The sequence below is a fragment of the Crocodylus siamensis genome, chromosome 12 (assembly GCF_052110815.1).
Source record: "Crocodylus siamensis isolate JL-2025a chromosome 12, ASM5211081v1, whole genome shotgun sequence".
NCBI lineage: Eukaryota > Metazoa > Chordata > Crocodylia > Crocodylidae > Crocodylus > Crocodylus siamensis.
The window spans coordinates 14,967,579-14,989,380 of record NC_143406.1 but is presented as its reverse complement, the minus strand read 5'-3'; the positions used below and the strand labels follow the sequence as shown (position 1 = coordinate 14,989,380).

General features: G+C 44.5%; 2 protein-coding genes across 6 annotated transcripts in view; one reads left to right on the top strand and one right to left on the bottom strand.

Moving 5' to 3' along the window:
* The window catches only part of TP73 (tumor protein p73), a 73,637-nt gene extending 55,926 nt beyond the window's left edge, over positions 1 to 17,711 (bottom strand). Inside the window, exons 1-2 of one of the 5 annotated variants that reach the window (XM_090024529.1) lie at positions 13,566 to 14,257; positions 12,957 to 13,113 (exon numbers count right to left, since the gene is read on the bottom strand). Coding sequence is in view for 4 of the 5 variants with exons in the window: in XM_090024530.1 (XP_089880656.1) it covers positions 14,302 to 14,408 (107 nt within the window). In the remaining variant the exon portion in view is untranslated. Of the gene's footprint in view, positions 1 to 4,006; positions 4,026 to 12,956; positions 13,114 to 13,565; positions 14,258 to 14,301; positions 14,430 to 17,557 lie in introns of those variants that run through there. The other 4 variants (XM_090024527.1, XM_090024530.1, XM_090024526.1 and 1 more) reach the window with 4 other exon arrangements.
* The window catches only part of WRAP73 (WD repeat containing, antisense to TP73), a 34,928-nt gene continuing 27,469 nt past the window's right edge, over positions 14,344 to 21,802 (top strand). The window contains exons 1-3 of the mRNA XM_090024546.1: positions 14,344 to 14,475; positions 17,027 to 17,179; positions 17,737 to 17,853. Of these exons, the coding sequence (XP_089880672.1) occupies positions 14,407 to 14,475; positions 17,027 to 17,179; positions 17,737 to 17,853 (339 nt within the window). The 5' untranslated portion in view covers positions 14,344 to 14,406. The remainder of the gene's footprint in view (positions 14,476 to 17,026; positions 17,180 to 17,736; positions 17,854 to 21,802) is intronic.

Below are 21,802 nucleotides of genomic sequence, written 5' to 3'. Positions count from 1 at the left end.
GGTTAAAAGCCTGGGATGGTGCAGGTAGGGTGGGGGGTTACACCCCTCCCTAATCAAAGCATCTTGCCAGGGCCTGGCCACTCCCACCTCTCAGCTCAGTGCTATGGAAGGGAAATGAGGGCTGCTCTAGCACACCCTGGCTTCTAGCCTGAGCCACTGTAGGCATGTGCTTGAATTTCCTCAGTCCAGAGAGAATGTCTATCCAGTTACAAACCGGTTCAGCCTGGTCAGGTTAGACTAGCCTGCCAAGATTGAATCAGTTCAGGCTCAGGCTTTTTGAATGTCTGTTCATAGCCCCAGTGTCTGAACAAGCCACAAAGATTCAAGGCCTGGCCGGCAGCCCACTGAAGTGCATGGAAAGACTCTTGTTGATCCCTCTGGATCAGAGTAGCTGACTGCCTTACCTATTAGTGCTCCAGATCAGGGTTCAGGCTCAGTCAGACAGGTAGGATTTCTCTCCCTCTTCCCAGGCCATCCCTGATGGTCAGAGGAAGAAACTGTCTGTCTTCTGGGCTGCCAATTTGGCTCCCTTCAGCCTCAACTTCCAGTTTAAAAAAAGAGTAAGAACAGAAAAGCAGCAGGACCGTCCACCGGCAGCCCATGATCTGCTGGGAGTTTATCACGTGGGCTGTATTTCTGGGGATGACATCATGGGTCAGAGTGCTTATAAATATACAGATACTTTGGAAGGGACAGGGGTGCACTTGGGTGCCTGCCCATTTTTAATGAACTCTAGACTCTCACATTAAGAGTTTATAATAAACCTCAGCAAAGTACCCCAAAGATGCAGGAAGGAATCAGAACTCATGGTAGAGGAGAAATCTTTTATTAGACCAACTAGATTTTTGCAAAAAATAAAATAAAATCCTTTAATTGCAAGTTTTTGGGCACAAAAACTTGTGCCCAAAAGCTTGCAATTGAAGAAATGTTTGTGCTTGAGTTTTTTGTGCTCAAAAGCTTGCAATTAAAGACTTTTTTCTCAAAAAACTAGTTGGTCTACTAAAAGATAGCACCTCTACCACGAGTTCTGATTCCTTTTGCCTCTAGACCAATATGACTACAACCTGGATACCTGACACTGTAGCTGCAGTCAGCTCTCTTGCCCATGGGGTAGTCAGTGGACTCCTTGCAGTCACTACAAGCCTCATCTCCTGGCTACACCTTTCAGATAAAAACCAGTTAGAGCTGGGAATATTATTCATAAGCACACTCACTGGATAGTATGGGTATCTCAATCTGCGTATTTGTAAAATACTCACTGGAGTACCTTATAAATACCCGGGATAGGGGCGCACTTGGGTATTTATAAGCTACTCCAGTGAGTATTTTATAAATACACAGGTTGGGATACCCATACTATCCAGTGAGTATGCTCTCCAGTGAGTATGCTTATGAATGCTTATGTGGCAGTCTAATGAACTCTAGACTCCCACATCAGGAGTTTATAATAAACCTCAGCAAAGTGCCCACTGCGCTGCAGGTAGGAATCAGAACACGTGGTAGAGGAGAAATCCTTTATTAGACCAACTAGCTTTTTGCAAAAAATTTTTTTAAAAATCCTTTAATTGCAAGTTTTTGGGCACAAAAGCTTGCAATTAAAGAAATCTTTGTGCTTGAGTTTTTGTGCCCAAAAGTTTGCAATTAAAGAAATGTTTGTGCTTCTGTTTTTGTGCCCAAAAGCTTGCAACTAAAGACATTTTTTTTTCAAAAATCTAGTTGGCCTAATAAAAGATACCGCCTCTGCCACAAATTCTGATTCCTTTTGCCTCTAGACCAGTATGACTACAGCCTGGATACCTGACACTGTGGCTGCAGACCCACGGGGTAGTCAGTGGACAGTGACTCCTTGCAGTCACTACAAGCCTTATCTCCTGGCTACTCCTTTCAGATAAAAAAACAGTCAGAGCTGGGAATATCATTCATAAGCATACTCACTGGATAGTATGGGGTAGTTTCCTCACAAGTGATTAACAACAACAAGATACACCAGCTCCTGCTGCAAGTGTTCTTGAATCTCATTCCCTTTTCAAACCCACACTGATGTTCATGGACAACTTTTGCACTGTTGGTGCCTTCCTGAAATCAAAGCATCACAAAGAATATAACATAATGAGCCAGCACGTTACATCACAACCCTTAGAATCTGTACTCTCTTATTAAGACAGGGATTGTGAGCAGGACTTCACACTTCTGGGTTTGGAGGTAAACCAGAGGATTCCACAGTTTACACTTCTCCTCAGGCTACATAACTTATATGACTAGGACAGTTGTTGTATGAGTATAGTAAGCCTTGCACCATCAGAGAATAAAGATCGTCATTTTGAAAACTAGCCTTGCAGTCATGAGGCCCAATTAGCATGTATGTATGTATGTTTATTCGCAAATATTATCAAGGATAACTGCACATCCTAGTGCTCCTGCAATTGTAACGCTAATGTGGTAATGCAAGCAAACATCCCTAGGTATCAGAGGTATTTGATTATTATTGACCTTAACTAGCAGGAACAGAATTTGCTGTGCACTATTAAAGGCTGTTTGATGGCACTAATGAAACATTTCTAGAAAGCACTTTGAAGTTTTCGCCATTTGTAGTAATCAACCTTGAACACCTCTCATCCAGAGACCACAAAAGGCTTTGCAAATACTAATTTAGCTTCATAAACACTCCCTAAAGAAAGTCAGTTTTATTGTACTGAACATGCAAGTGGGTTAACTATGATACCCAGGAAGATAAATGCCTCCCCTAAATTAACAATGCAACTTTCCAGTAAAGTCAGAGTCCAAATGAGGCGAGTCTCATTTGCCTAGGTAGTTATACTGGCCCTTGCACATGCGCGTGCGCGTGCACACAGACACTCTCTCTCTCCCCCCTCTTTTCCAGTAGCAGTAGTTCCCAGAGTAGCGGGGCGATCCTCAGCAGTGTCACATGATGGTGCACTGAAGGTGTCCCTTCACTGAAGATATTCCCCTTACTAGTTCTGTCCTGGATCCATTTGGATCCAGCATGTTGCAGTTTGAGTACCAGGCTTCCACACTGCCCGCCAGCATGAGCGATTCCCCACAGAAACGGGCACGCGCTCGGTTTTTGGCGGGGCCTGGCACAAGTCCAGCCGCAGAGAGCCTTAAGAGCCTGCATGGATTTATAGCTGTTCATTTTGATCCGGGGTAAATCCAGGGGGACCCGATCACATTCACAAACCGAGGCAGAGGTTCGAAGAGCGCTAGCCTTATTGCTGTGCCCTTTCTGTAGATCCAGCTCCCAGAAGCTCATCAGCAGGGAGCCAGCATTTTCTGCAGACACAAGGCTGCAGCCATCTTGGACTCGTGCTGCCTTACAGTGCTTGGAGCCATGCTGCATAATCACCCGGCCCCCCTGACTTTCCTTTTTCCCCTCAGACACTACTGCATCCAGCTCCTCTCCACTTCCTAACGCCCCCCCACCCCCGTAGCAAAGACAGGATCCAGGTCACCTCTCCCCTGCCTTTAGTAAGGGTCCCCTCGTCTATCAGCTAAGGTTTGTCACCTACTATTCAGAGCCAAAAAACTTCCTGCTTTCTTGGTCTCAAAATACTGAATCTGGAAGCAGCAGCGTCCAAACGGAGCAGTCTGTTGTTCTGAGTACACCCTTATGGCTCAGGGACTCCTCTGACCATCCCCTTTCATGCTATGTTTGCCCTGAGTCATCTGGAGAGTCAACGGCTGAAAATATGACTGATAAACTATCACGTAATGTAAAACGAAAGCAACCCCGGACATCTTCACACAACTAAATCCCTGGTACCCATTTCCACATTTGTGCCTTGTCTGTAGGACGAAATATCCACAGAGCAGTTTCTGGGTGAGTTTGTCAGAGCAACGGAGGGCTGGTTTGCCATCAGTTTAGCCACAAAGGAATCGGTTTGCTAAAATCTCATTCTCTCCTCCCCCTTCCCAACCTCCATATACAAAAGAGAAAGAAACTTGTACAAGAAAAGAACTGGGGCTGCAGCTTTCAGGGAAGCCTTACCCCAGCTCCATGCTCCTGGTCTTGGTCCAAGGGGGTTTAGCAATTTCAGGAACAAGCTGCACGTTCTCTTTCAGCAGAGAGCTACCAGCAGCACCCACTGTCCTGTGGTCATAATGGGTGACACCAGCCCTAACCATGTGGGTGGACTCATTTTGAAAAGAAAAAAAAAAACCGAATCTGAAGATTTTAAGGACGTTTTCTGGAGTTCCCTGTGTCTTTCAAAAGCTTGATCAGCGAATCCAAAGCCAGACTTGTGCCTCTTCACAGCTCAGGGCTCCCATTGCAACCTGTATAGTGCAAAGAAGTGCTTGGTCTGTTAATATTATTGACACACTTGTTCACTGATTCTTGCACTTGCTGTGAAGGCATTTGCAGAGAGCCTGTGATTGAACAGAAACAATAATACCTTGATGGCCTGGAATGAAAGATTTTAGAAACCAGTATTTGCTTTATGCATAACAGCATCACCAGAAGCTTGCAGCTCTATTAATGGCAGTATACCACATCTTTAATGAGGCATAACAAGGAACAATCAAAATTAAGATCAGAAGTATTTAGGCTGGGGAAGGAAATGTCTGTACAAACAAGATTTTAAGATGTCCTGGGGAGAGAAAAGAATCTCAGTGGGAATAAGAGACCCCACTGCAGGAGCTAGTTAAAAGTGGACTGGGAAGAACCGTAAGAGGATAATCCTCTGTTGTCAGGTAGACTAGACAGGTCCAATGGGTATAAAGTGAAGGTTATAGCACAAAGAAGAGGGGTAGAAGTGACTAACCCCAGGCTCAACATACTGTCAGGGACAGAGCCCGGAAGAGAAGCTACTTATCCAGATCCCCAGTCCTTATCTCTGGGTCACCCTGCATCTGAGACCACCCAGCAAGGGGGATGGGTATATTCCTGGCAGGGTATGAACATGCACCTGTACTATGGGGCACTTGACAGACTTTGCCTGAGGCTGGGTTACAGTGGAGTGGGTATGGTTAGTGCTCATTGACAGTCGGCATCTCAATGTTTATATATCTCCTTTACACTTTTATCGGAACCAAGCCTTTAGATTCACCCATCAACACACTCCAGTGTTTAGTGTCAAAAGGAAAACCACACTGTGCTGATTAGAAGCTACTGAGATTTTCACACTTAGATCACTGGCTTGAATCCCCCTGCCTGGGCAATAATGGTCAAAGGCTGCAACTGCCTGAGGGCTGGTAGGTGGCCTGTCTTCTCCATCCCTGCCTAGGTGGCAATTACGCCAGGAAAACTGCTGTGTCACCTACCCCTTCTTGACAATGGCAGGTTCACTCTCCAGGTCCTCTTGACAAGGACTGGAGAAAGTTAAACTCTTGCCTTGCTCTGCAAGGTGAAGCCTGCAAGGCAAGACTCGGGTTCACTTGCAGGGGAAGCCCGAGCTGTGCTGGCTCTCTGCCTGCAGAAAGGACTTTGGTCAGCCCTGAACCAAAGTCACTTGACCAGTGAAGGATTATGTCCCTCAAAGAGACTAGTGTTTGGATGTCCCATAGTAGGAAATTTTGCTGCAGCTGAGACCACTTTGACTAAAGCCCCAGTCTGGGGATCCCTGAATTTCAGAGAAATTTGGCCCTGGAGCTCAACTGTGCTTCTTAAGACCCAGCTCCACAGACTGAAGATGCCCCTGCTTGGGGAATATCGCAGTGAGAGATCCCCTTTCTGCTGCAAGTCTTTGCACCCTCCACGTCACAATGAAAGTGAAGAGTTTCAATAGCCACGTAACTCACTTGAACGCCCTTAAGACTACAGGCTGTGTGGCTGACAAACGGATACTACATACTGCAGCCTCCCCTCTGAGCACTGTGGTGGTTGGGAGATCTTCTGCCAACAAAGGCACAGAACGGGTTTGCTTCAGGCACTAAGGAAGGCAAAGAACTGAGCGTGCACCTCCTGGGTCTTAAGTTGCTGCAGCCCAGTGCCACTATGGTTTTGCTGAAGTTTTCATTCAACATGGAGGCTGCCTCCCATTCTCAAACTAATCCTCCCTCCCACTGACCACAGCCTTTTCTGCTGTCCTTCCCTTTGCTAGTCAAAGCTTGGCAGTAAATTCCCAGAGTGAAAAAGACTTAGAAATACCCAGACTCAGAAAAAGCAAATCTTGTTTTAGGGTGCCTCAATGCAGCATATTCCCCTAGCTGGTAAACATACAGAGTTTCCCGCTTACATGGGGTCACTGGATCCTAACGCATAGTTTGTTGAAATCGGCTTGGTTTGTTCTGTGGATCTGACGTCCATGTTGTCTGCCAGGGTGGTTTCTAAAGAAGCTGTTTGGAAATACTCAGTCTCTTGGATTTAACTCCCATTGTTGCAACTTTGGTTATGCCATGAACTCCAGGTAAACCTGAAAGATACCTTCATCAGCAATGAGCTCTCTTACCCCAACTTAGCAAGTACCATAACAATCCAAAACCTGCACTGAATAGCATTAATGGCCAGCTAAGAGAGAGAACTGGCTGGCATCTCAGGAAAGTACAGAAGCAGAATCTGCACAGACCCAGCCACAGTGCATTAAAGGATTAATGCCAGTTTTGTTTTTTTCCAGGAGATGCCAAAGAGTGGTGAGTTTAAGTTAATACTCCAAGCGGTCTCCCCCTGAATGCTGGGTGTAGCAGTTGGTAGGAGTCTCAGACCACTTTTCTGCTGACGTTACAAATCTTATATATTGTGTTGAACATGGTAAAACACACCAAGGACAGTGTGCTCTTCTGCTGCTGTGACTTCAGGTCCAAATCTTGTTCAAAAAGAATATCTAGTCACGGGTGCTACTTATCTTGCAGCCGCCTCCACGGGAACACCCTGAGCAGGCCTCTCAAGTATATTGGTGATGTGTTTTTATTCCAAAAGCCTTCTGCTGTCCCTCTGCACCTGGGGCACCATCTATGTCCTTCTACCTACTGTGATCCGCACTGCCCTTCATGTATCGATAAGAACCTCCTTCATCTACAATTGTTTTTCCTAACTGGTGCCAAAGGATGCCCCATTCTCCACTGCCTTGTGTGTTGCGTTGTCAAGCAAGCGCAAGAGAGATGTGATGTGCTGTGCTTTGGTCACATTCCACCACTCCGACCTGGTAGCATTTTACTTTCACTTTACACAGATGGAAACACAAAATATGGCACAGCAGAGAAAAGGACCCAGTGGTTACCTAACACTCCCAAGACTTTATGATTATTGGCATGCCCGAGAGGAGAGGACCTCCTGCACAAACCGGTCATATGTCCTCCATACATCAGTATCACTGAGGCAATGATTAAAAAATAACTGGGCAGTTCCCTTCCCGGGGGAGTGCCGTCTACTAGTTAGAATGGAAGACTGGTGGCAGGACTCCTGGGTCCTGCTGCCAGCTCACCTTCTCAGTTGTGAAATAGCCTTGAAGTGACATGACCCTACATCAAATTAGGTATCTCCCTCTCCCCATCTGAAGATAGGAACAATGATATGGTTAAGTTAATATTTGCAAAGGGCTTAGAGAATCTGACAAGCAGCAGCACATGAGCGTTATCAGTAGCCTGTCTCATTCAATTCTCACCCAGAACATGAAGCTTGAGTATGCTGACAAGAGATACTACTACTAACCTTCTGCCAAGCCCACAAGGATCAAGAAGTCTCTGTTACTGCCCAGTAGGTCATAAGCGATTTTCCCTGTCAGTGTTTCCCACAACAGGGACGCAAGGTCTTTCCAGTGGATCCCCTTAGCTTGCTGATCTCACGTTTTACTCAAGCACAGCCATGTTCCATGAAAGGGACAAGTGTCCAATTTATAGCACTTCCCAAGCAAGTCAGCTGTGCAGGACTGTAAGAGAGGGAATGGTGCCCTTGTTTAAAGAATGGAGCAGTGTGTAACCCTGGTGCCTGTTGTAATTTGAGAAATCCTTCATCTCATGATGGGAGAACAGAACAAATTAAAGTAGCCCAGAAAGGAGCCCCACCAAGTGACTCATGGTAATGAGTGACCAAAAGAGATTAGATAGGTTAGGTGGAAAGCCTCCCTGATGTGTAGCAAGACAAGGAGGTAGAAGAGGCATCTCTAGTACCCCTGTGGTTAGACTAAAAGTAACTCCCCTACCTTAGCTCTGACAGCTAAAGCCCAGCTCAGGGTATAAGTATGACTCCACTGAAGTCTGCAGTATTCTGATGTGAGCAGCAGCATACTCTGGCCCTGAGTAGGGGAACACATCACCAGACATTCAGTTACCCTGGCACAGGCTTTTAATACAAAGCTTTGTCACTATTTTTCTCCACCAGTGCTTCTATTTTGGATCAATGGCACTCTGGATCAAGCTATCCAAGACATTTAATGCAAAGCAGCAACAAATCCTCTTCCAGATGCTATGTCAAGAAATCCAGAGAGGGTTTCTACTGAACAGGTCCCACCAAAAGCAAGAAGTTTCTTTTTTAAAGGCCCCCCTACCTGCTGTGTAGCCCCAAGTGTTTCGAGTTCTCCAAGAGATCTCCCGTGGACAGGAGCGGCCTGGTAGTGAAAACCTACGTTATTTACTGCACTACAAACAAGTAGCGTCTCGGTCGCCTAGGCGATGACATTGGAGCTGTTGAAAGCTATGTGAAAAGTGTGGCAAAGGCTTGCGCTCTCCTTCCTGGAATACAAGGCAGTTACAAGGGGGTGGGGAACACTCAGCTGGCAATGCCTGGAAATTAAGATGGTCACTACAGGTAAGTGGCTTGCCAAACTGGCTGGCTCATCCAGGACTCCAGAAAACACTGAATTGCTGACGGCACAGCCCCCTGGCAAATAGTCATGGAGGGAGACTACCTGTCTTATTAGTATTCAATCATGGCTGAATAAGGCAGAGACATAACACACATCCCATTGTGCAAATGAGGCTGTTAATCAAATCTGAAAGTAGTGGGGTTGTTGGGTTCACCCTTCTTGGTGCTCACATGGAATGGTTTTCCCACCCCTCCTGAAAAATGAGAAGAGGTGATGGGGACAGACCAGCTTAGTGACCAGGCAGAGAAGTCATACTTCTTCCACATACTTGCATATAGTAATTTCATGGGCACTGACAAACAAAACCGCTCTTTTAACACTCACAAAGGGATGAAATTATGCCCAGAAGATAGGGAGTTAGAGAAGTCGCAATAAAGAATTTCTTTCTCCCCTCAGGCCTTCACTGAACTGAATAATATATCTTGGGCATGTGGACCCTAGTAACATTTGAATAGATATGGGGAAAATTGATCCACCAAGATGCGTGGAGAGCAGCAGCGGGTGAAGAACATGCTTGAAACTTGGGTCACTCTCGTTAGAAACAGTATGTATGCTCAACTGTGATCAATCAAGGATGCATTACTTAGACCTGAAACATGGTATTAATTTTAATATAGATTAGCCAATATCATCTCCCTGTCTTTAAGACCAAATTTATCTATTGTCTATTTCAGAATGTATTTCTCAGAATCTCAAGAATTTCCCATTTAATACAATTAGCTTCTTGTTTACGAATATATTTCATCTGTAGCTTGGAATCTTACTGTAATAGCTGGGGGAAACTTTCACAACTGGATGTCTCTTCTCTCATTACTATCAATAATTAGTCAGGAAGCTGCCTGTGATCCAAAATTAAGAATTGGGAAGCAAGTCAGAACATGCTTTCTTTAAAAAAGAAAAAAAAATTAGAGGGGACATTTCTAATTATGATAAGGTTTTGTTGACATTTGTAGACTGTAGGGAATGAAGAATGTGAAAGTAGGAATGAGAAAATTGGTGTCTAATCACAGTGTTGCATATCACATCTCATTAAATGGCATGCTGGTTGCATATTCTATTTGCATAATAATTATTAGCATCATTTCTTTTCCTGATCATCATTTACTTTACCCATAAATTGTTTCTAAAAGCAGTACATTTTCAGTAACTCCCTATACACCAGTACATGATGTAAACTCCTCCTCCTTACTGTATTTTATATACAAGAAGTAACATTTTAAGTTAAAGATATTCTCTACCTGACAGTGAACTCATGTAAAAGGGCAGAATGGCTTTGTGGTTGAACTTGGCTTTATGAGATCTGGGTCCAGTTGCAACACTGTCACAGACTATCTACATGATCCTAGGCAGGTTGCTGAGGGCCAAGATGTTAAAGGTACTTTGCCATATCAGGGCATTTTGAAAATCCCAATAGTTGTGTATTTGTGCCTTTAGATGTCTAAATACCTTTAGAAATGCCTAGCCCTGCAGATTCTAATTCATGTAAATGAAACTCTGAACTTTCTGTTCCTTATATGCATTAATGGGTCTGTGTATTGCCAAATTAAAAAATCTGAACTGAAAAGTTTTTTTTTTTAAAAAGTATCTCAGTATGGGTATATCCACACAAGGAGGAAGATAACCTCCTATACTGATGAAAGGTACTTTATGCTGCCTTACCACTTGTACATTTTGGGTTGTGCCATATAACTGTACCAGAAAACCAAAACACTTCTACCAAGAGAAAAATCCTGCATAGACTAGGCCTAAGTGAAATTTGGCTTCGAGAGGCTGAGGTAGGACTGTGCTTTGCTGAACCAAGCTCACAGGTGACTGAAACACTGGCTGAAGCCCTAAATGAAAGAACATCTGTCCAATTACACAGAGAAGTTCCCCCAGAGAGGGGCTCCCCAGGGAGTCTTACTGCAGAGAGTACCAGCAGATGGGCAATTAAACACCCCACAGCTGGCAAAGGCAATAAAGTGAATTGAATCTCCAGCTGGCACTTGGCAGGAAGCATGTTGTTCTTTGATGCTGGCAGTACGACAGGATTTCAGAGAGGGAAAACACACCAGACCAGGCGGGGAAACTCCTTAAGCATTAACCATTTTGTGGAATCAGTGCACAGGTCATGTTCTAAAGTGACTGTGTTCTTGTTAGTAACAATACACTTACAATTTGTGTCCAAACAGTGATGCCCCCCCCTCAGGGCTTTAGTTATCAAAAACTGACCTTTCTATAACACCTTTCATCTGATGATCTCAAAGCATTTAACAAATATTAATGAAGACTCAACAAGTGTCCATTATATCCATTCTCCAAGGGAAAATTAACACACAGGGAAGTTTGACTGACTCGATATTAGGACTGGAGATGAAATCCAGAACTTGTGCTCCAAGTGCTAGGAATGAGAAAAACACCAAACGTTCCATCCAGGCAGGAGTTATTTGCCAATTATGAAGTATGGAAGTGGTTCTCAACACCATGCTCTGGGTCTGCTCCATTGACATGGTAGCTTTCATTTTGGACTGACCTGGTTTTCTGTTTAGAAACCCATTCAACAGCTGCTTTGAGGTACAAAATCTACAAGATAAAGGACTTGCATTGTAGTACCTCCCTTTCATATCTCCTCCAGAATGAAGAACAAGAGCATTGTATCTTTGATGCTTCTGGGAGGAGAAAACCTACAGAAGTAAAAAAAACTGTACACATCACATTGCTCTGGTAGGTGATCTTTTTAAGATCCGTTAAAATAATTGTGATTAAATGTACTTAAAAAACACTTTTCCATTGAAGTAATTTATACAAATAGATAGAACATCGCCCTCTCAATTCACTTTTTGTTCTTATAGACAGGATTTGTGATAAGGAAAAAAAATCCACCCCCCCGTTCCCTCTTTGAATGAAGCAAAAGTACTTAGGTTCAAAGTTAGGAAGAGGCAGGACTGTGTTTCCAAGTGATGTGACTGCTTATGGTACACTGCATTGCAAAATAAAGTTTGAAGTCTACTGAGCATTCTCAAGCCATTTGTATACGCCTGTGCTTGGATAATTCTCAAGAGAAGAGTTCTCTTTTTAAAAATGTTCCATTAAATTTTGTAGCTTGGCTTCCCCACCTGTGTAATCTTCCTAGCTGGTTATACCAGCATCCATGGTAACCACCATAGTAACAGAGTTCAGCTCACTCCTGCAGGGTCGCTAACATGCTCTCTCAGGATTAGAGAGACCAGATCTGGCACAGAGGGCCATATTCTTCTCAATTAAAATGGTGTAAAGCTTGAGTAATTCCAATGAAGTACATGGGCCAAATTTTGCTCTTTGTTTTACCAATGTAAGTCAGAAGAAGCTTCATGAAAACCAACACGCACCAAATTTTGCTCTCATTCATTCTTGTGTCATTTCAGATGAGCTCAATTTTTGTCACTCCGTTGGCTTTTTCCTATTTGCCTAATAGGGGAAAATGCCAAATCCAGATACTGCAGTGGTGCTGGCCATCTGAGCACCTACACAGATAAGGTCACTCCAGCGTTACACCTAACTGAGTAAGAGCAGAGTCTGGTCTCCCCACCACACAAGTCAGTAAGTAGAACATCTTTCGGGTAAAGGAGGATTAGTTTGTCATTTCATGGCACAGTGATTTTGTTCTTCACTTCCAATATAGCCTTTATTTAAAAATTTGCAAACTGCATTTAAAAAAACTTGCAACATTAATATATGTTTACAGCCTATGAAATTGATAGTAAATTCTCATCCCTCAACCCAGTAGCAGACCCCCACAACATCATCCCTTTGACTGTCTTTGGAGGATGCCAAACCAAATCTGGGGGAAGTCATGGGGTGGATGCCTCCCTTCTGCTCCTCCTTGTACTTCCAAGAAAAGGAGGGCAAAAGCAGCAGGAACCCTAGGCACAATGTGATTACAAACAGAGCCAGACCTTTTCTGCCTTATTCTAGCTTTCCACTCTTATTCCCACTGACTTTACCAAAGCCAGTCCTAATTACCTACAACAGTCAGAGTGTGAATCAGGCCCATCATTTTTGATTTCAGTCACCAACACCCCCAAGCACCAAGTTGCAAACCACAGCCTAGGAGGGTTGTTCTACACATCTCTCATCTATCATTAGGTCACCATTTCCAGAACCTGACTGACATCTAGACTGAAACAAAAACTCGAAAGCCCTAAACCAGAGGCAACTCAACCTCAGGCACTTGCTCACCATCATTTTGCTTAGTCTTTTTTTTTTTCTTCGAAGCTACAGCATACTTGGCCACATAGTACCTCTTCCCCGTTTCCTTGTGTAGAATAAGGGCACTGTTCTGGGGAGAGAAAAATCTCCGTATTTTCTGGGCTGGCCTGGCCAAACAAAGTTTGAGCTGAAAAGCAAACACTGAAATTAATCTGCCTTGGAAATACCTTTTAAGACTTTAGCAAGGCAGAGAGATGAAGGTGTAAGAAAAGGAGGCCAGGACAGTTTGACCAAGCAGGAGGAGAGAGAGCGTTTTGAAGCATCACCCCAGCTCTTCCCACCCTGGAAAGTTTCCTCTCCCAGGTCATCAGTTTTGCCTGATCTAAAAGACTTTGAATACAGGAGGAGGACTCGCTCCTGGGGACAGCGATCCAAGCACTCCTTGCCAGGCAGGGCTAACGGCCCCCTCCCCAAGCGAAGAGGAGACCAGAGCCCCCCTCTGGATGCTTCATGCACCCCAGCCTGACCGGCCACTGGGGCCTCCGAGCCCCTTCATCCCTCCGGCTGCCTTGCCTGGGCCCTGCCAGGAGCCTGGGCTGCTCGGAGCTCCTCCAGCAGGCACGGGCGGAGCTGCCCTACCTGGCCGCGGTGCCGTCTGTGCGGGCGGGAAGGCGAGAGCAGGAGGCGCCTGCAGCCCAGGATGGCATCGGTGCCAGTGGCAGGCGAGGAAGGGAAGGGAAGGCACCAGGCGGCCCGGGACCCCCAGCTGCACCCTGCCACCTCCTCCTCCCGCGCCCCACGGTCCCCGGGGCCCCGAGCGCGGCGCCTCCTTAACCCCTTGCTGCCCGCGCCCGAGCGCGAGGAGGCGGCTGGGGCGGGCCGGGCCGGGCGCGGGGAGAGGGGGGTGTTCGCCGCCTTTTGGCTCCACGCGGGCGGGAAGCAGCTGCCTCTAGGCGCGGGGAGGGGGGCAGGGGAGCTCCGCGCAGTCCCACGTGCCCCTCGCCCCTCACGGCTGCTCGCGCCGGCCGCGTCCCGTCCTAGAGCCCCCGCGAGGCGGGGCATGGAGATGAACAAGGGGGACCCCCCCCCGAGTGCTCGTGGGCCGCGGGGAAAGGGCACGGAGAGACGGTGCGGACCGGCGCGTGCGGAGATGGGAGGGGCCCGAGCACGGACTCCCTCGCCCCGCAGAGCGGAGAAGCCCGGGGCTGGCTTAGACTGCCACTTTGCGGGCCCGGATCCCCGTCCCTGCACCGCGGGCACCAGCTGGCCCCCCACTCCTGGAGGCGCTGTCCCCCCGACAGGCGCCGGACTACAGTTCCCAGCATGCCCCGCGAGCCCTCATTGGCCGCTGCCTCAGGCGCGCTCGCTGTCCTACTTCCGCTTCCGGCCTGTGGCGGCGGTTAGCCGCGGCGCTGGGGGCGGCGGGTTTGAATCGGGCCTTTCCCTTCCCTCAGCTGGGCCCGGGGCTACTCCCGCTGCCATGAACTTCTCGGAAGGCTTCAAGCTCTCTGGGTTGCTGTGCAAGTTCTCCCCTGACGGGAAGCGCCTGGTGAGGGTCGGGGCCGGAGCTGCCCACGCGCGATGCGCTGCGGAGACGCCCTCCCCGAGGGGAGGCGGTGGTTGGGGTTTCCCTGCCCCCGGCTCTGCTCTCTGCCGCTGAGAGGGCGGAGGAAAGCGCCTGTTTGCGGCTCCCCTGCCTGGTGGCCGCGGTCGGGGCCAGCGCGCCTTCTCCGCGGGCCCTAGAGAAGCGAGTCTCCCTGTTGCGTTGTCGAAATGGGGATGAAAACCCATAGGGTGATTTTTCTCTTGCAAAGACCTGAGAGAGGCCAGCGCTGCCCCCCTGCGAGCCGTGGGCCTGCGCCTCCCCTGTGGGGCAGCCTCTGGCTCCCTCGAAAGGACCTGGGTGGGCTGCCCAGATGCTGTCCTGCCCGGCTGAGGACGTGCTGGCATAGAAATTGCTTGTTGAGTTTAAGCAAGTTTGGATATTCCTGTATTTTAGGTCTGTTCCTCCCCCATTCCTGTGTGTGTTTGTAGGTGGTTGTAGCTATTAATATCTTACAGGCACAGTTCATGAAAAGATGCCTCCTCGACATGGCGTGTAATCCTTTGCTTGCTGCAAAAGTTCAGTCGCAGCTGTTAGTGAAATAACTAGTGCAGGGACAACTGAATGTTGTTCCTCTTGCTCTTCTTGGATGAGGCTGACTTAGATTGGGTTGTGTAGTGAGGATGTTGTTACCAGGGGAAAGTTCCTATACTTTGCTTTGTTGTAAGATTTAGGTGTTCGTTTAGTGCACAGGTTTCACAAAACATCTGGATTTTTTTATGTGTTTTCTTTTTAAAACACCACCACACAGAGCCTAGAGAGGGGTGGCTCGCGTTCCGGAAGCTACTACTGGTACTTTTGGCAACAACGGGCAAGTCACTTCACCACGCTGTGTCTGCATTTCCTCTTGAGCCCTCACTGATCAGTCTTGTTAAATTGTAAACTCAGAGCAGTACACTACTTACCACAGTGGGGCTCTGACCTCAGTTGTGGCCTCTTGACTGCTACAATAATAATGAGATGTGTGACGGGGAATACGAACATGATACTACCTAGTCCTTCGCATAGAGAGATTCATGCTTTTCAAGTTTTGTCTTTCTTTTTCTCCCCCTTAAACTGCAGGAGATGGGGGAAGGAGGAATTGAAAAGTAATTAAAACAAAAATTTACTGGAACCATTTAGTGCATAGTGTGTTTAAAGCTTGAGGGAATTCAGTGTCCCTCGCTCCCTCTCTGGGCATCAGATATCGATTATTTTATTTATTTATTTATTTTTCTGTATTTTCTTCTAATGTATTATAGTGACACCCAATGGTACAACTCTGTCTTTTTGTGTTATTAATCTGTACATTATGGTAATTTATAATGGAATAAAAACCTTCATCTTTTTTATCATGTCAGACAACATTCCGCCTAGATACTTAATTTTCAAGGTCAAACCTCCCAGTAAACTAATGGGGGCCAAGAAATAACTCTCAAATGTTGAATTAAAGATTAGAATTAAAAGTAGTAATGAAAAGAATATGAATTTGCTCCTACTGTGGTAGATTCGAATTCTGCAATTGTTTAATTGGGTGTTTAATTTTAAGCGAGTTGTGGGTTTAAAAAAAAATCATGTACTCCAGTGGTTCTCAAGTCTTTTTAGACTCATGATGCCTTGATAAAGTCAAAGCACCCATCTTTAGATTTGTGGCACCTCTTTAAAGATGTCAGCTCTTTGTTTTCACTTGATTTTGAACTACAGCAAGATAACAGAGTAATTTCTCTTGTAAATAGCTGAGGAAGACCACAGCAGGTCAAAATGCTTTTAATACTGTGGATTTCAATTTGAAATTTCTGGGTTTCTCTTGTGATCATGTTTGCACACCTAAGAGTGCTAACATTGCATGGCATCCGGAAGCAATTCTGAAAGGCTCCCAAGACAACCCAGTGTGCCATGGCACCCTGGTTGAGAATCACTGGTGTACCATAGTCTGTGGCAAGATTTATTTAGATAAATGTATACAAAAACCTTTTTTGTTGTTTTACAATAAAATTTTCTCATTTGAAAAAATTGGCAGAGGGAATGGGGGGGCACATAGAGTGTCTAAAACTGTTTTAGTGAATTTTTTAAAACTAGCTTTTATATTGACTGTCCAATTTGAATGTGAAAAAACTATAAAATTTCAACTTTTTCTCTTTTTAACTTAAAAATGGTTTTTTTAAAATGTTGTTTTTAAATGACAGCTTTCAGCTTTGAATGCATGTTTGGGTTAGTTTTATTTAACTTAAAAATACACCATTTTAACCAGATTTCTTTTTACATTTTCCTTTTTACCTTAGTTTATTTAGTGTTTAATATGAATTTGATTGATCTGTCTTTACTCCTCTTTTGTGTCACTTAGTTATGCAGCTCATAACAAGCCTTCAAATTCAAAAGTATAAATCCTGGTGCATCCAAAGTAGTTGAATCCTAGAGCAACAGGGCAGTATGTGAATGATACAGCATAAGTCTTGGCATTGTTAATAACTCCTGGTATCTGTGTAGCAACTAAACTGTTGTTTTTGTTTGCTTTCAGGCTTCCTGTGTGCAGTACCGTTTGATAGTTCGAGATGTGAACACCCTTCAAATCCTTCAGCTATACACTTGCCTGGATCAGATCCAATATGTGGAATGGTCATCTGATTCTCTCTTTATATTATGCGCCATGTACAAACGAGGGATTGTTCAGGTAAGGGCAGGTACAGCAGGGCCTGTGATATCTGTCTAGAACTTACTGTTAAATTTAGAATTTCCAGTGCCAAGCATTAGTTAAGCATCTTTGCTGAAATAACATGCTTTGATCAATAGCACTTGCTCTGAAGAAAGCCCAAAGTACTCCTCTGAAAGTTTTAAAAGCCTTCTTATTTGAAATCAAAGTAAATTTAAAAAGTACTCAGTAAAATTATAAAACCAAAGGTGCCTGGAGAGCCTCTCAAACTTGCTGTTTCAGAAGGTAATAAATACATGCAGACTTCTCTTAAAGGGAACAAAATCTTTAGACATGTTGGGCATTCAGAATACAATCCTGGCAAAAATTTGCCTTAATACACAGAGATGTGTGGCTTACTTTTGTAGTGGAATCCAGCGCCAGTCCTTCATGGCCAAAGGCTTTCAAAGATTTCCTGACCTCTGTGGTATGTGCTGATGGAATTTTCTTTTTCAGCTGTAGTGTGGTCTGCAGTGAGGAGAAGAGGGTTTGATGTACTGTTCAGTTTGCTGCACTGACTGATCTTCTCTCTGACTTAGGTCTGGTCTTTAGAACAGCCAGACTGGCACTGCAAGATTGACGAAGGGTCAGCAGGATTGGTGGCTTCGTGCTGGAGTCCGGATGGTCGTCACATTCTCAATACCACAGAGTTTCATGTAAGTGTGTGGTCATGACTGTTCCCATAGTGTCAGATGTTACTGTCTGCCCTTTGGCTCTTAAAATAGCCTGAAGTTCTTAAAGCTGTAGTGTTGCTCATAAGTGCTTATATATTGTTCTGATTTCTTTGGATTAATTCCAGTTTGGCCCATATTTGTTTATTTACAGCTTGCTCTTCTTGCCTCTATTAAAAAGGTGACCTATAGAATTTTATATCGGTTTCAAGAATAATATTTTGGATAATAATCTATCTCAGCTTTCATTTTAAAGAACATACCACAATGTGACCCAAAATTCAGATTTAGACTTAAAAAAAAATCCCCCCAAACTTTTCCAAAATCTATGAACAGAAATGTTCCTATGGTTCTAATTGAGCATCTGGAAGTGGAAGTAACCTGTTTTTCTTGTCCCTGTTGAGGAATGCAAACACTAATGAACACTGTGAAAGTAAGTGAATTAGCTAATATTTTAATCGAATGCAATGCAAGTTACTTAGGGAAAGTAATTTGTATGGCACAATTTTTACGTCTCAGTTGCTTTTAATTACAAATAGTTACAAAAACTTGCTCCTGAATTTTAGACTCTAATCTTGGATATACTTCCATGCATGTGTAACTTGTATAATAGTGGTATTGACTTCACTGGAACTATTTAAGACTAAATTAAGCAGTGTGTGCTTCCAGGATAAGGATCCTAGCCTGGAGTCCAAACCAAGGTGGTGTGTAGTTGGTTCACTATGAGCAAGGTCTAAAGCCTAGAGAAGTCAGCTAAAGAGTTCCTATTAACTTCAGTCAGTTTCTGTTCAGGGACAATGCGAAGTGTTAACCAATGAAAAGAAACTAAGAACTGAATTTTCCTGGCTGCTGAGGCTCTTGTGTGGGGACTAGTAGAAGACTTCAGATGTCAGGGCTGTTGCACCAGCCATGCCCATCAACAATACATTCGCTTCCTAATGGAACAATTTTACAGTATGTTTGGGTTACAAAATTTTCTAATTATGAACATCTTATATGACTGGATGTAAGCATATATTTTTACAGGTAGAATACAAGTTCTAATTTGACCTTCTCCATTGCATGTTTATACCTGTATCTTGCTGTTTTTACAGAAGTGATGCTCCTGTTATCAATGTGGGAAAGCCTGTGTAGGTAGGGAGAGCAGCACATCAGTGTCATTGTGGGTGTGAAGGGAAATTTAGTTTATTGTGTAGGTTATTGGGAGTTATAGGAACCTTAAATGCTAACACTTCCAAGAGCGTGTGTGAATGAAATTGTATACAGCTAGAACACGTTTTCTTGAGATTTTTAAGTTTCACAGGGCACTGTTTTGGTGTTACATGGCTAGAGGTCTCTGTTTTCTTACCAGAGATCAACACTTCCTTTATTTTTATTGGAAACTGGGGACCAATACATGGTGAATTCAGGCATTAGTCTTCCCAGTAATCATTTTCCTTAATGGGGATAACATTTTCCAGGTGTTCAATGTCAAGTTAATAAAAAAGGACACATGCCTAATATTCAGGCAAAGCTGCTGCAGTTCAAATAACCCAGACCGTGGGCTGCAGCTTCATGGTGCAAGTAAGTTCAGAATGGCACGTGCATGTGTGTGTGGGTGGATGGATGAGTATTTGTTGCCACTCCTCAGAACTCACTCTGACCCCAAAGGATTTCATTAAGCCTTTGCCAAGTTGGCATCTGTGTCGGGATAGGCTTTCTCTCCAGCTGTAAACAGGTTGCTAAATTAACTTGTGTCAGACAGCTGCCTGGGTTACGCCAGTGTCTGTATTGTATTTACTCTCTAGTATGCTAAATCTATAGTCTACAGGGACGGTCTGGGGTAGCATATGAGACAGAAACTGTCAGGATACCCAATATCACCGTATTATGTACATTATCAAGTTCAGGGATTATTTGGTGGGTTCAAAGGTTCTCTGTCTACCCACGCTGCTCAACTTTGGAAGCCTGACATTTTCATGTAACACCAACTAATTATTGTTCATACTTGTAATTCTTCAGGTCAACAAGTTAGCTCCGAAATGGGTTCAATAATAGCTTTTCTTTTTCCTACCACCAAGCGAAAAGGAGTGTGATTAGGCTACCTATGTTAGTGGCACTTAAAATTTCCTACAACAAATTGCAGATGAGTTATTTTCATAGTAGGTGTGCTGTACTCTATATGAATTAAATATAGCTTAAATATAAAGCTTATATTTATCATATGTATGGTAAACCAGTTTCTAACTTAATGTGTGGTAGTTTTCTACCATCATTTCAAACTGTATTGTTACTAGATGGGTCTAAACTGACTAACAGATATTTTCTGAAACGTACACTTAAGCTCTGTTTAAAAACATTCTAGTTTAAGCTTGTTATGCAATAACATAAAATGCTATAGGTGGGCTTCTAACCCTGCAAGTGTTGCATTGTAATTAGTTTGGTAGTAGTTACGAGGTATAGTCAGTTTTGAGAAAACAACTTGACTACAAATTTCTATGTGCAGTGGACTGTTCTACTGCGCATTAGCGCATCGCAGCAAAAACCATGCTAATGCACAATAAGTGCTACAAAAAGGTTCATCTTTGCTGTTGTGCATTAGCGCAGCTACTGTGCCTTTATCTGGTACCTCATATTAGAGGGTGTCTATACACGACTGGAGAGGCTGGAATTCCAGTGTGTTGGAATGGGCTCAATTAATCTGTGAGAGAGAATGATATTGACAAATCTGCTGGGATGTGGCAATTGCCATACTCCAGCAAACTCCTGCATCTCATGCATCAGCGACTCTGTGCTTAAAATAGCAGTGGGTGTGCTTGAACAATAACTCACTGAACAAACTTTAGTTCAAGCACCCTGCCACCATTTTTAAGCGTGGGGACACTAATACAGGAGACATGGCAGTCCTTTAATTAGAGTGGCTCTTGGAGCCGCTCTCATTAAAGTGTCATTTCCCCCCTGCCACATGAATAAACGTACCCAGAGGTACTAAACTTAATGTGCAGTAGCAAAGGCTCATTAATGAACATGTAAAAGTGCCTATACTCTTCAAATTATATAGATTTCCTTTTTTGTGTCTCTTCACTGTTAAGCTGTGTCGTCATTGTTCAATTTGGTCGTATTCTTCAGATGTTTCATTTGATCCTTTCGTGCTAGGATTGACCGATGGGCAACAGTAAAGGGGAGACTCAAGCATTTATAACTAGCTATTTAACGCACATAATTTCTCATTTGCTGTTGAGAGTTTGACTTTGGTCTCTGGTTCATCATTACCAACAAATTACTTTTGTGCATTTTACTTTGTGGCCCATCACTTTTAGAATGTGCTTCCTGTAAATGTTTGTAGAGCAGTTGATTGGTCTCATTTAAATGGCTCAGTTGCAGTGGTGCCAGCAAAATATTTGAAAACAGCCAAGATAGGCAATGGACTTAGCACTTGCGTACCCCCACTAAGCTGGCCATTTTTGTTTCTCTGCAGTCTCCTGCCTCCGTGTATGTAATGGCACTTGGTTTGAAGTGATAAGCTACAAATAATGTGTGTTCCAGTTTCTGAATAACCTGAAGAGGCAGTAAGATAATTAGCATTCTAAAATGTAGAGGTGTACCAATATATTGGTCACATAGGATTGGCACTGATAAAAGAAAAATTAACGTTATCGGAAATCAGCTTTTTTTGGGCTGATGTAGCTGATAATGTCACCAATAAATGCTGCATACATGTGCGCAGCCACAGCATGCATGTGGCCAGGAATGCAGTCTGGCAGTGTGGAGAGCAGCTGCCTGATGGTAAGTCTGTATGGGGAAAGGGGTTTGGGGGTGTGCAAATTGCAGCCCCCATGCTGAGGGAGGGAGGGAGGCAGGCAAAGGCAGGTGCTGCCCAGCCAGGGCAGTGAATGTGACCCTGCCTGGAGCGGGCCAGAGCTGTGGGCGGCTCACTGGGGACTGGGAGGGGAGG